Here is a 15,446-nt window from a genome sequence, read left to right on the forward strand (position 1 = left end):
AGTCATTCTGAGAGTCTGTCAGAGTTGGAATTAGAACCAAGTTCTCCTGATACCTAATTTTGTGCTATTACGCAACACTACCTTTGTGAAATCTTCTGCCACTGGTTCTATATGAGTTTAAATTGAGCTCTCCTGCCATTGGCCGAGCCGAAGTACTATTACTTTCATTTTCCATTTGTTTCATTTCAGTATGTCCAGTTTAAATTTTCTACCACAATCCTTTTTCCAGCAAACCCTCCCAGTGTAGACGCAACTTATACTGTCAAAAATGTTTTTTTGCTGGTATAGCTTATACTAATGCCCAAGCAAAATAAGCTATACTGGCAAAGACACTTACATTGGTATAACCGTGTCTACGCCAGTAGAGTTTGCCAGTATAGAAATGTTGTTTAAAAACAAACAACCAAACACACAGCTAGCAAACATTATTATACCAGCAAAAGTTTCTACCACATTTCTGGCCAGAGCGCTGGGTGACCTCTTGACTAAGAGCCATAAAGAATTTTCTCCTAAGTGTCCATTCAGCATCCCTGAGTTCTAAGATGCTCACTCACTCTCTCTATATTTAGTTCTTTAATTTCTACCAACCTTATGTTCTTTTTTCCTCTTTAATAGCAACTGCCAGTTTTTAATTTGACCACTTAGGTGTATATCTGCACACATTATATTTCACATTGTAACAACAAATCAGCAGTACTTAGTGCTTTACAGCAGAGCACTTTACAAATATTAGCTAATTATCACAGTACTGAGAAATACCAATTATTAAATAGGAACCATTACGATGCCATTGTTATTCATAGCAAAACACAGCTTTAGTTCAGGCATGCTCTGGCATTCAGATAATCAGTTATTTCCATCTCTTTGCCTCCACCCATTTGGAACATTTTGTGTATACCTTTAACTATTTTAATCAAGTAACAGGATTATTTATTGCTTGTACAGTGCTTTAAAAATATAAAGCAACTCTGAGTGCTAAGTACTATTTAGAGTGAGAAGTATTTCTAAATTTGTAATACAAAGATTAAAGATTTATACTGTTGAACAAAAAATATTTATTCTAATTAATTTGCAAATTTATGTTATGTGTCTTTACACAGAGCTTAAGACCCTGGAGGAAAGTAGTCATCCATCAGTTTATTGCAGGAATATTGTTCTCTGTAGTTAGGACCAAATCCCTTGCTTTGTCTCTTCTTTGATCAGGGACTGACAAATGATTTGGGGGGGAGGGGTTGAAAATGGTCTTTTTTTGAAAGTGAAAATGTTTCACAAATTTTTTATTTTGCTTTCGATGAAATCTGAAGATGGAAATACTTTCAGGTTTAGGTTTTTGCCCAAAGAAATACAGCACTTTTAATATGAAGAATGCAACTACAGAAAATGCTTGTTTTTATTTTGTTGTTTCTGATATGGCCATCATGACCTCTCTTTTTTTTGTCTGTAGGCCTGACTTGACATGAGTAATTGGTGAGGTCTTATTTCTTGGGAGATAGGATTAGGGAGGTAAATGGATCAGCCTTATTTCTGGAAACAGAATGCCTGCAACTAGCCAAGATAAGGGGAAAACACCCAGGGAACCATTTACAATGGACAAGATAACAATGGATAAAATAAGCCTGGAATGTAAGATGAGGTAAAAAGTAAAGGCTAGTCTACACTGGCCATGTTAAAGCGCTGCCCGGCAGTGTTTTTTAATATGGCTTGTGTAGTCGCGGCAGAGCACTGGGAGAGAGCTCTCACAGTGTTCTAAAAAAACCCACCTCCACGCTGGTGCATTGTCTACACTGGTGCTTTACAGCGCTGAAACTTGCTGCACTCAGGGAGGTGTTTTTTCATACCCCTGAGCAAGAAAGTTGCAGCGCTGTAAAGCGCCAGTGTCTACAGTGGCAAGTGAAAGACAAAACTTTTGTCGTTCAGAGGTGTTAAAAAAACACCCCCCTCTGAAAGACACAAGTTTTGCCAACGACAAGTGAGAACAGCTCCTGCCAACAACGCAAATGCTGCTCATTGTGGGTAGAAGATTTTTGTCAGCAGCAGAGCCAACAGTGGCTACACTGCGCGCCTTTTAGCGGCAGGGCTGTAGCAGCACAGCCATGTCACTAAAAGCGGTGTAGTGTAGACTTAGCCTAAGTAATGCACAGACAGAGCATGCTGTACATGGACAGGTTCCTACAAAGTGACCAAGCCAGCTTCAGAAGATGTGATGCAATGTATAATAAATGCAATATAATGTGTAAATGTATATAAAGGTAGAGGTTTGCTTTTTATCTTTAGAAGTGTGGTATGCTCTGAACCTATGCCCTGTGCCAGTGGTTCTCAAACAGGGATACGTGGAGGTCTTCCAGGGGGTACATCAACGCATCTAGATATTTGCCTAGTTTTATTCCCGACTACATAAAAAGAAAGCACTAATGAAGTCAGTACAAACTAAAATTTCATAGAGACAATGACTTGTTCATACTGCTCTAAATACTGAAATGTAAGTACAGTCTTTATATTCCAGTTGATTTTATTATATGGTAAAAATGAGAAAGTAAGCCATATTTCAGTAATAGTGTATTGTGTCACTTCTGTATTTTTATGTCTGATTTTGTAAGCAAGTAGTTTTTAAGTGAAGCGTAACTTGGGGTACACAAGACAAATCAGACTCCTGAAAGGGGCACAGTAGTCTGGAAAGGTTGAGAGCCACTGCCCTATGCTTAAGCCTGATCACCTAAAGTGTAGTTTAATTGTATGCCAATAAAGATATCTCAGTGACAAGTCTGGAGTTGAGTTAAGTTCTTGGGAACCAAGTGGATAAGGTCTCAGAAGCCACCCCAACAGTCTGCCCAATACACTAGGGTTGCCAACTTTCTAATGCAGGGGTGGGCAAACTTTTTGGCCCGAGGGCCACATTGAGTTTTCAAAACTGTATGGAAGGCCAGGTAGGGAAGGCTTTGCCTCCCCAAACAACCTGGCTCCTGCCCCCTCCAATTTCCCACCCCCAACTGCCCCCTTCAGAACCTCCGACCCATCCTACTCCCTCTGCTCCTTGTCCCCTAACCGCCCCCTCCCAGGACCCCCCTGCCCCTAACTGTCCCCTGGGACTCCACCCCTTATCCAACCCCCGTTCCTGTCCCCTGACCACCACCCCGAACCTCCGCCCCTTATCCAACCCCACCCCCTTACCATACCACTCAGAGCAGCATGTCTGGCAGCCGCACCACCCGGCTGGAGCCAGACATGCTGCCACGCTGCTCTGCAGGAGCGCGCAGCTCCGCCGCTCAGAGTGCTGCCCGCGTGGCGGCATAGCTGCAAGGAAGAGGGGACAGCGGGGGAGGGCCGGGGGTTAGCCTCCCCGGCCGGGAGCTCAAAGGCCAGGCAGGACGGGCCCATGGGCCGTAGTTTGCCCACCTCTGTTCTAATGGCACAAAACTGAATGCCCTTGTCCCACCCCTGCCCCACTCCTTCCCTGAGACCCTGCCCTGCCCCTTCTCTGAGGCCCTGCTCCCACTCACTCCATCCCTCCTCCCTCCATCGCTTGCTCTCCCCCACCCTCACTCACTTTCACTGGGCTGGGGCAGGGGTGTGGGAGGAGATGAGGGCTCTGGCTGGGGGTGCAGGCTCTGGGGTTGGAGCAGAAATGAGGGGTTCAGGGCGTGGGAGGGAGCTCTGGGTTGGGACAGGGGTTGAGGGTGCGGGAGGGGGTGAGGGCTCCAGCTGGGAGTGTGGGCTCTGGGGTGGGGCAAGAAATGACGGGTTTGGGGTGCAGGAGGGGCCTCTGGGCTGGGGCTGAGCAGTTTTGAGTGTGGGAGGGGGGTGTGGGCTCTGGGAGGGAATTTGGGTGTGGGTTCTGACCTGGGGCTGGGGGTTGGGGTGTGGGTGAGGATTCGGGCTCCATCTGGGCGGCGCTTACCTCAGGTGGCTCCCGGTCGGAGGTGTAGCAGGGCTAAGACAGTCTCCCTGCCTGCCCTGGCTCCACATGGCTCCCAGAAGCAGTCAGCATGTCTGCCTCCTAGATGCAGGGGCGGCCAGGTGGCTCTGCACTGTGTGTGCTGCCTGTATCTGCAGGCACTGCCCCTGCAGCTCCCATTGGCCGAGGTGCTGACTAGAACCACCAAGGTCCCTTTTCAACCTGGCGTTCTGGTCAACAATCAGACACCTGGCAATGCTACAATTCACAAATAAAGCCCATGATTTTATTTTTATTCACAATTAGCTTTAAACTGGGCTGAAAAAAAAGCAAAGAAACTGAAGTGCTGTGGGAAAAACAAGATTAAAATGATTAATTCTGCCAGTGTCCAATTGGAGGGGGAATCTAATCACTTGTTAAACAGATTTTTGTGAAATTCTGCTTTTTTAAGCAAGAGAGTATACATGTATATGAAAAACCTGAAAAGAGAGAGATGAGAAAATACTCACAGAGCCCTCACAGGTAGCAAGGTGACCAAATACTGTAAATCCAAAAAGGAATTAGATAGCAACCATGTTGTGCTGTTCACGGGGAGGGGCGGGGGGGGAATTAAGAAGAATTAAGAGAAGAAACTACATGGTACTTGCACTACCAATACACAAAACAGCAACTTCTAGTTCACATTTGTGTAGTAACCAGAAAGAGCTATGTAAGGGGACTTGGTTTAATAAATAGAAGGGAGCCTTCTGGTGACACTAAAGCAACTCATTGTTGCAACAAAAAAAATCAGGCACTAGTTTCATAGGATGGCACAGGCATGCAATAGCAAAAGGAGAAAACAAACACTATAGTGTTCAAATCCTAATGCATTTGAATTGGTCTGACCTTAAAGAGCAGTTAACAGCCCCTGGAAAAGTTTAAAAACAATTGTTTTTAGAAATAATGCATATGATATATTTTTAGCACTTCCCTTCCTTCCCTCCTTATTAATAAGCACATTTTCTGTGTTTCACTTTCCTCTTTTTATTCAACAGTCATTAATAAGAAAAGAAGATCTTTGCTTTTTAAGGGTTCTGTTATGCAGCTTCAGCCTTGTCTATGCACAAGTTTACTGCTTTAACTGTATCAGTACAACCCACTCTAGTGGGTTATATCAGGATAAAGGCATCTTATATCACATAGCTCTTACTGTCGGTAACAGGAATAAGCTACAGAGATGTAATCCTTGATCTACAGTACAAAGTTTTACCATCTAGGAGTGTGAAAAAAGTCATGCAGAGAAAACCACAGGTGTAGACGCAACTATGCCAGTGGAGGAGTGCTTCTGTCAGTTTAGCTAATGTAGTTTGGGAAGACGGTGTAACTATTGCAGCAGAACTCCTTCTGCCTGCTTACGCTGTCTCTGAGCTTGGGGTCTCTGTCAGCATAGCTATATCGGCCAATGCGCTGTAGTGTCGACAAGCCCTCATTATCTTTATACAGATAACTGCATCCACAGAAGGTGTTGTAGTGATTTAATTATTTTGATAGGAAAGTCTCACCCCTAACCAAGATAGACCTTAGTTCGGGGATGAGCAAACTACGGCCTGCAGGCCAGATCCGGCCCATCAGGGCTTTGGATCCGGCCCATGGGATTGCCCCCTCGTGGCGCTGTGTGCCCCGCGCCGCTCTCAGAAGCGGCCAGCACCATGTCCCTGCGGCCCCCCGGGTGGGGGGAGCAGAGGGCTCTGTGCATTGCCCTTGCCTCCAGGCGCCGCAGCTCCCATTGGCTGGGAACGGGGAACTGCGGCCAATGGAAGCTTTGTGGGAGGTACCTGAAGGTGCGGCAAGGGCAGCTCACGGGGAGCCTTCGTCTCCCCCCTCCCGGGGGGCTGCAGCACTTCCTGGAGCGGTGTGGGGCCAGGGACAGGGCAGGCAGCCAGGGAGCCTGCCCTAGCCCCAGTACACGCTGTTGCCACCCCGGAGCCGCTTTAGATAAGTGGCGCCGGGCTGGAGCACGAACCCCTCCTGCACCCCACCCCACAACTCCCTGCCCTGAGCCCCCTCATACACCCTGCACCCCCGCATCCCTCCTGCATCCCACCCTGAGCCCCCTCCTGCACTCCGCACCCCTCCCGCACCCCAACCCCCTGCCCGAGCCCTGCATACAATTTCCCCACCTAGATGGGGCCCTCGGCCCAAAAAGTTTGCCCACCCCTGCCTTAGTTGTTGCTTGAAGTGACTCTCTGGTTTATGCCATCACAGTCAGGTGCTGTGGATGTGGGGATGAAGATTTGAAGTCAACAAGCAAGTCGTCCATAGAATGAAATATTTTGAGGACCAAGCAGAGTCGGGGGTGGAGGTGGGGTTTGTTGATGGGAGGTGGATCCTATGAAAGAATTTCTTCATAAAATTAAAAGGCTGGAGAATACCTGGGTTTGCATCATGTTCATAGTAAACTGAACATTTTGAAATGAGACGAGTCTTCAGTTACAGCAAGGGTTAGTCTGGCAAACAAATGGTGGGTTTTTTCTTGACGGTAGGGTGACCAGACAGCAAGTATGAAAAATCAGGACAGGGGGCGGGGGATAATAGGAGCCTATATAAGAAAAAGACCCAAAAATCGGGACTGTCCCTATAAAATCAGGACATCTGGTCACCCTACTTGAAGGTAAGATCTTCCTAATGGAACTACTATCCAGGAAGGTAGTTTAAAAATAACGAAACACAAAAGCTTAGTGTTGAGCTGTTCTCCAAAGAGCTACTACCTACCTAGTGCACAAAAGGGCAACCATTTGTTGGAATACAGTTCTGACTGAAGCAGTGGGACCCCTTGTGGCCACATGGCTGGTTCTAGTATTCACACATTTCTCCTTCAGCAAATTCTCCAGAAAAAAGACTCAGCCATGCAAAGCAGCTTCCATTGTACTCCACAGGAGCAGAAGGCATTCAGCAAGCTGCAGGAAGATCTCAGCCTCTCACCAAATCTGGCAGTGATTTAAGTTGGGCAAAGAAACGGAGTTTCATCCTGCAAGCCTTATAACTACAATGGAAGGTCTCCATGTGAAGTGCTGGCAGGATCTGACATTTGGTTAGTAGATAGAAAGCACTGTCACACTCGGGTAGCAACTGTTTGAAATACTGTTTTTGTAAAACTTTGTAAAGCCGTTTTCCAAGACAGATTATAGTGCTACGACTAGAGCTGGTGGGAAACCGAGAATTCTGTTTTATGAAAAAAAGTGAGGTTGTGATATTTGTATGTGTTCCATTAGAATAAAGTGAAAACCTCTCAAAAAGTTTTGAAAAAAACAAACAAACCAAGAGTGAGAGACATCCAGCTCAGAATACCCAATAGCCCAGTGGTGAGGGTGCTCACTTGCGACTGCTCTTTCAATCTCACCTTTTGGAGCTGTTCCACTTTGACCTAGTACATATTTAATTATTTATATAGTGAGACTGATTCTATAGCCCAGTTGGGGTGTGGGAAACCCAGATTCATGTCTCTGCTCTGCCTGATTCTCTCTCTGGCCCAATGAATATTTAATGTATACAAAACAGAACAGCTCCAACAGGAGAGATGGAGAGACATCCACACAAGAAGAGCCAAAGTGCCTGGTGGTTAGAGCACTCCTCTGGGATGCAGAATAGCCAGGTTAAAATTCCCACCCAGCTCTACTACTGAAAGCTTGGGCCTACATTCCTAACTCATGAAAGTCTTCTATTCAGGAAAAGTCAGGATATTTATTAGCACTATTTTCTATATTGCATATTAAAAGAAAACCCTTACCTATTTATGTTCTTCTTTTTGCCGCTTTCTTGATAGTGGGTGAGGAACTAGAGACACTGAACTACAAGCTGTGCTTTTTATTTTGGACAAAGAATTTATCCAAGTTGATTAAAAGGTTTGTAACTAACTAAGAAAGGTTACTGATTGGCTAAAAAATAACTTTTAGTTCAGAATTTTATGACAGCTTTTTAGTTAACCTGTCAACTAATAATGCTGTCTACAAAAGCCAAGTCACATACACACCAATACATGTGAAATGTGCCCCACTGTTTCTTTCTGGGCCTTATAAAGACTCCTCCTTCTTCTAAGCATTCACATTGGGTTAAATTCACATAAAAACTAACTGAAATGTATACAGATGAAACACAAAGGGGTGAGTGAGGAAGGTGAAATTTGTATATTTATATTTAAATGTGCCTATCCTAACCCTGAGGCACAATTCTAAAACTACCTAATTCTGATCTCCACTGCCTTGATTTTAAATCAAACTCCACTCTCTTCCACGGAGGTAATCCTGAAGTACAACGGTGTCAGTGAGATCAGAAGTAGGTCTATTATATTATTGTAGCTCAACAGCTTGCTAATGAGTCATAGTATACTACTGGAAAATGCAATATTGTGCTAAGAAAAAAGGGATTCTTTTATTGCTTAATATTTCACTTTAAATAAATCCTTATCTAATAATCTATAACTTGAAACAAAGTTTAGAGTTCATGATGTATCAGGTTTATGATTTTGTGGTTATTATTCCATTTATTGGCCATCATAAACATTACAAACATTGTCTGAAGGCCTGGTTAAATGCAAGCAGCTTTATCTCCTTAAATAAAAGTCTCTCTGGTGGTAGCTTATTAACTACTGGGAGGGTTGGCTTATGAGGAAAGACTAAAGAACTCAATATGAATAGTTTGGTTAAATGCTGACAATGTTCAGGAGAACAGCTGAGTGTTTAAACACTCAGGAGGGAAAAGAATTATTTACAGGAGTAGAAGAGAGTGGAATTAGTAATAAAGGGATAAGATAAAGAAAAGGAAGCTGTCTTAATACACTGCTCTACAGCCAAAATGCTTCTGAACTAAATGTAGTCAAAACTTTACTAATTCTGGGTCACTGAGAATGAAAATGATGCTTAAAATTGTTGATTGGCTCTAGTTTTCAAGATATGCTATTGGGTCAGTATATACGACCCTTGACTTGGGAATAACGGAGGATAAGTGAGTTATAAAGGGAAGGGATCTCAATTTAAACCAGAAATGACTAAAATACATCTTTGACTGGATCTATGAATAAATCTATGACTGGGTTTGGACAGTACTTGCTTTTTAGGCAAAACAATGAATGATGCACTCTGAAGCTGGTATTGCGTCATACATGATATGAATTGCATCATGTTATTCCTAGAAGTCATGGATGATGCAATCATAAGGAAGCTTACATCACTCTGCTGAACAAATTGCCCTATATCAGCTCTAGAAATCATACAGTGTCGTGCTCTCTTATTTGTCAGTGTTTGATTTTGCAAAGGGACACATTTCTGTTTAGCCAAAGTGAGCAGAGATGCCTCGTACTTGTGTGAACAGTGCAGATAACTTCTGCTATGTTTGTGATGAAGTTACTTTTGCATCACAAAAGCGCAGTATAACCACTATGGTTAAGAAAGCCTATTGCCTTTATTTTGGCTGCAAACTTGGAGATCAGGACAAGAGGTGGGCCCCACACATATGCTGCAACACTTGTGCAACAAATCTTCGCCAGTGGTTGAACAGGAAAAGGAAATCTATGTCTTTTGCAGTGCCAATGATTTGGAGAGAGCCAACAGATTATACCAGCAATTGTTACTTCTGCATGGTGCCTCCATTCGGGAAAGGTGTGTCAAAGAAGAAAAATTGGACTGTGCATTATCCAAACATTCCATCAGCTATACGCCCAGTACCCCACGGAGAAGGACTGCCGTTCCTGATGCACCGGAATCATTCTCACTTGAGTCAGACGAGGAAGAGGAAGAGGATGAAACTTCTGGTCCTGAACCATCAATGTCACAGGACCCACATTTTATCCCATTCTCCTCCTCTGAACCACACCTCATAACACAAGGTGAACTGAATGACCTTGTCAGGGATTTGGAACTACCCAAGAGTAAGGCAGAGCTATTGGTCTCCAGACTACAGCAGTGGAATCTCCTGGCAGGTGATGGAAACCCTAACATGTTCTGTGACCGTCAAAAGGATCTTGTCCCATTCTTCTTCATGGAAGGTGATCTTGTAGCCTGCAACAACATCGATGGTGTGATGGCAGCCCTCAACATCATTCATGATCCAGATGAGTGGAGACTGTTCATTGAGTCATCGAAGACAAGTCTTAAAGCTGTTTTACTGCATAATGGCAACGTTTTGCCCTCAATTCCAGTTGGTCATGCAGTCCATATGAAGGAAACCTATGACAACATGAAACAACTTTTGAGGTGCATAAACTATGACCAACATCAGTGGCAGCTTTGTGGCGATTTGAAGGTTGTTGCTCTCTTGCTTGGTCTGCAGACTGGATACACAAAGTACTGCTGTTTTCTCTGCGAATGGGATAGTTGTGCAAGAGATTCCCACTACATCAAGAAAGATTGGCCACTTCGACAGTCATTGAAGCCTGGGAGGAAAAGTGTTCAGCATCCACCACTTGTTGAATCAAGGAAGATTTTGTTACCACCCTTACACATCAAGCTGGGTCTGATGAAGAACTTTGTCAAGGCCATTGACAAAACACAAGCAGCTTTCAAGTACCTCTGTGGAAAATTTCCAAGGTTAAGTGAAGCTAAGATAAAGGACGGTGTCTTTGTTGGTCCTCAGATTCATGAACTTCTTTGAGATGATGCATTTGACCATGCACTGCGTGGCAAGGAAAAGACGGCATGGAAAGCCTTCCAGTTAGTGGCAATAAATTTTCTCGGAAACAACAAGGCAGACAACTACAGGTTGTTGGTGGAAAACCTCCTCAAGGCATACAAAGCCTTGGTTGCAACATGTCACTAAAGATACATTTTTTGCACTCTCGTCTAGATTTTTTTCCACCGAACTGCGGAGCAGTGAGCGATGAGCATGGCGAGCTATTTCACCAGGACATTGCAACAATGGAGAAACGCTATCAGGGCAAATGAAGCCCATCAATGCTTGCAGACTATTGCTGGACAGTGACAAGAGATGCTCCATTTAATGAATACAAGAGACAAGCCAAGAAGCACCGAGTAGAGACTGAATAGGACTAAACTATGTACATAATAGTTTTTTGCCCTTTGTTTTGTCATAAATTTTATTTATATAACCCTTTTGCTGATTTTTAAAGTGTTACATAAACAGGACAGGTGAAATATTATCATGTAAAGCAACCATAAACACATGAAAAGACCTAGGTTTACAATTTATGATTAAAACTCTACTATCTACACCATATACATAGACATAAAATGTAAAAACTTACATAACTTAGAAACAGTAGCCAATCAGTTGTTTTAATTGTCATATTTGAATTCAGCATATCAAAATACATAATAAATAGCACATTTTATCTCTGAAGCAGACGACTTCTCAAAAATTGTAGACCAGTGATATCTTTGTCTGTTTTGAATTTGAGCTTTTCTGGGCAGAGATTGTCTCCAATTATGTGTTTATACAGTGCATAGTACATTAGGGCCTTGAACTCAGTTGAGGTCACTAGGTGCTAATGTAATAAAAAGACAGACAAATAAGAAAGAAAAAAAAACTTACTATAGTGAGACTGTGGAAGGTATTGGGGGAAGCCACGTTTCTTGAACCAATTCATATTTGACTGAGTAAAAGACTGGAAAATACACTGCAGGGAGCAATCCCTCACTGGCAAGGAAACGGTCTGGATAATGGAATAAAGATTTTCATCTCTACCTATCATTTTGTGATTAGTTACCCTCCACCTCATAACAGCCACTTGTCAATACCGTGCACTATATTTCAGCTGAGAGGACAATGTGTTTACCCAGTATTTATATAGCCACAAGTGATCCCAAGTTACCAGCCATGCTTGTCTTCATTGCCCTAAATCTAAATGCCACCTTTAGAAAAAAGTAGTTTAAAAAAATTCTCCTTCAGAGCTGCAAATGCTGATTGGAAGGCCCCTTCCCAAAATTCCCAATACTCCCCTCACCTCCTAGGGGCACGGCCCCATTCCCTTGCTGAGAGAGTTGCAGCAGCTGACTGGATCCTTATTGCTCTGCATTCCAGAGAGAACTTCTCATCCAGCCCCCTTTGGAGTTCACTCCGAACTAGCCCCATTACCTGTGCTGGATTCTAGGAACAAGATTTTGTTCAGTGACCTAACATTATTATGCTGCAAAAACTTGACAGACAATATGATTATATCTATACAGGTAAGGAGAAGCCCTTTGAGGTCCTGAGTTGGCAGGTGTTATATAAGTGCTGATTAATATTAGTGTAACATTATTGGGCAAAGGCCAAATCAGAAAAGGCTTGGTCACATTGTCAAAAGAAAGTCACTCATAATGATGCATGGAACTTGGCAGCTACAGATGATCTTCAATGGGAACTGGGGGCACTCAGCACCTTTTAGGATCAGGCCCACAAACACTTACAAGACTCCACATCAGCTGTCACAAGGAGTACACCCTTGTTACCACACCTCTGCTTCCTACCTCGTGGCTTACCTTGCAAGTCCTCCATACACAGAACTCCCCCTAAAGCCAATAGGACTTCCATGCACAGAGCTTAAATGGTCAGGCCCCAGAGAACAAAAAAGACTTATTTGTCTAATGTCCTTCTCCTCTGGGCTCTGTTGTGTCCCAAGATAGAAAAACAAAAGAAGGGCATCCTAACAGCAAGCTTGGAAATTCATAGTTTTTAAATTCAAAAAGTATTTTCAGATATTAGTCTCATGTAAGTGATGATGAGAAGTTGTTCTAATCTTGAGACCCTTCAGGCTGCTTTGCTGAGCAGAGCAAAGCAATGTTAGACTCAGGGTGATTAATGTTGTACGTGCAATTGAGATGAACACCCATACAGCAGCAAGTGAATGGCTAGGATTTGGGATGATGTTTATTAGAGCCGTATGATACAGGCATCCGTTTAAAAGCTTATGCAGCACTCCCCCACTGTCTGGGAGAGTACAGATGGAGGCAATGGAAGTGTGTTTATTCCCCCCCCCCCCCTTTTCCTCCTTAAGGCTGAGAAGTTGATACAACTTGTTGCTGTCCTGCCCCTGACTGCTGCGTAATGCCCTCTCTCTGCTGGAAACCTCCATTTAGAGGGGAGGTTCCAACAGCAGCCACCCCTAGGGAAAGGTCCGGAAGCACATCTCCATGGGAGCTGTGCTGTTATGGATTGAAGGGCAGGCAGGCACTCAAAGCCAGGAGAGAGGCTATTCTTAGTAAATACATACAATTATTGCTTCTACAACTTGAAAACAGACAAAGCTCACACCTCAGACCACTCCTGCATCTTGCCAGAAGCCTGAGCAGGCTCAGACTTATGGCTTTGTCTATATGAACATTTAGCTTGCAGCAGGCTAAGGTGTAAATCTACCTCCCGCTAGCTTGCCGTGCAGTAGCTCTGCATGTGGACCCTGCTGCTGTACACTAGAAGTTCCCTAGTGCACTTTGATCTGCCCTCCTTTGAAACCAGAGTAGATTAAAGTACACTGGAAACTTTTAGTACATGGCAGCAGGGTCAAACACGGACAGTTAGTGCATGGCAGACAAGTGTGAGGTGGATTTACACTCCAGCCTGCCACAAACTGAGTGTTCATATAGACAAGCCCTAAGCAGAGCCCCTTCATAGTTAATGAAAGTGTTGTCCAGTCTCTAGCAAAACTGACCGTTGACAGCACATGAAACATGATACTGCCACACCAAAAGCAAAGAGGCAAACATTTAGCTTTGGGTGCTTAATGTTTAATCTGTATTTAGACACCTAAAAAGATGCCAGTATTTAGGCTCAGATCCTGCTGCCACTGAAGTGAATGGCAAAAAGTCCCATTGACTTCAATGGTTCTGGACCAGGCCCTTAAAAACGGATTTAAGAGCCTAACTTTAGGCACAAAAGTTTGAAATTTCAGCCAGACTGTTCAGGAGAATCCTGGGAGGTGAACAAAAGTTCCTATCCTTTTACTTACTGTATTTCAAAAGGGATTAGATTTCAGGGTAAGTTAAAATGCTAGCCTTTTATCTAGAGTTATGGATTCAAGACCACGCTGAGGGGAAAGTGTTCCCGGGGAAATCCCAGGATCACCTAAAAGGAGTTTACTGGTCTAATCCTAATTTCTATTAGATATCCATCTCACTGTGCCATCATATAAATAGCACCTTCTAGCAAGAAAAGCCCAGCATTAGAGAAGTAGAGATCGTGTGGTTAGGGCTAAAGCGCTGTGGCACGGGTGTTTTTGAGATGCCGGCATGATGACTAGAACACCCTGTTTGGCTCTGACCAGTAGCATTGGGTCCCAATCCACCAAATTACCTAAGAACACACTTAAATTAAGTACTGAGTAGTTTTATTGAAGTTAACTTTAAGCACATGAGCAGTTCCATTAAGGACTGCATTGCTGTACCCAGGCTGTAGTCTCTTTCTTCCAAGAGCAACAAATGCACTCCAGATTTTACAAACGATGAGAAAAACAGAACAAAACAATTAGATATCAAAGTATGTCCATGCGTGTGTTTTTATTAGAGAAGAGAAGGCAGGAGACATTCAGAAAAGAGATAAGGAAAACCAGGGGTACTCCCACTGGCCAAACAAAAAGGGAATAAGAGGGATTTATGATGTGCATCCCTTTTTAGTGGTAAAATCTGGAACAGTTACATCTTGGTTAACTAAGTCATGCCTATTTATATAAAAGGTAAATTCAACCAAAACACGGCTCCAGGAGACAGACCATAGTTGCTAATGTGGTAAAAGTCATTAACGCGATTTTTAAAAAAAAAAAAATTAAAGAAAAAATTAAATATCCCCAATTAAGGGAAATGGAGAGGGTATGAGAATTACTTTCACATGCCCCCTCTTTAATAGGGCTGTGCATGGAATGCTATTTAATATTGTGGCTAAACACAACCCCTTCAGTTATGGCATCCAGGGTTTTTTTTAACATTCACAACACGGACCTGACTGCAGATCCAGGCCGCCTGCTTCAGATTTCATTTATTTGTATGCCCACATCTTGTTGGTGGGTTGTTTTTTTTTTTTTTTGGTTCTCTCACATTTGAAAATGGACATTCAAATTTTGCAGTTGGAGTTCTTTATCTAAATCCAAGGCACACAGTTAATTAAAAGGACTTACCATGATGTAGTATTGAAGCTAAAAGATGTAGCAATTCTTTCCCACTTCTCTTCCTACATGGAAAGCCACACCTGGTTGGTCTTTTTCTTTGTTATCCCTTTTTATAAAAAAATATATATATATGTTTTGCTCATCAGTGTTAATGTTTCTCATACCACAGGTTAATATCCAGGGTTACAGAAAAGGACTTAGAACGTGTCAACAAAAGCTTATGTGCACAAGAAAGATTAGATAGATAACATAATTGAACTCAGAAATCATCTCTCTCTAGGCCAAGGGGAGCCAACCTGAGCCTGAGAAGGAGCCAGAATTTACCAATGTACATTGCCAAAGAACCACAGTAATACGTCAGCAGCCCCACACCTACTCCCCAGCCCCCATTGCCTCCTGCCTGCCGGCAGCCCCCAACAATCAGCGCCTACTCTCCCCCTCCCCCCGCCCAATGCAATCAGCAGTTTCACATGCACAGGAGGCTATAGG

The 15,446-nt window shown here is 43.4% G+C and overlaps 1 protein-coding gene across 1 annotated transcript in view; it reads right to left on the bottom strand.

Moving 5' to 3' along the window:
- Window positions 1–15,066, bottom strand: part of LOC120399587 (beta-Ala-His dipeptidase-like) — a 44,894-nt gene extending 29,828 nt beyond the window's left edge. Inside the window, exon 1 of the mRNA XM_039528000.1 lies at window positions 14,967–15,066. Within this exon, the coding sequence (XP_039383934.1) occupies window positions 14,967–14,969 (3 nt within the window). The 5' untranslated portion in view covers window positions 14,970–15,066. The remainder of the gene's footprint in view (window positions 1–14,966) is intronic.
- Window positions 15,067–15,446: the final 380 nt, after the last annotated feature.

Source organism: Mauremys reevesii, linkage group 2 (assembly GCF_016161935.1).
Source record: "Mauremys reevesii isolate NIE-2019 linkage group 2, ASM1616193v1, whole genome shotgun sequence".
Lineage (NCBI taxonomy): Eukaryota > Metazoa > Chordata > Testudines > Geoemydidae > Mauremys > Mauremys reevesii.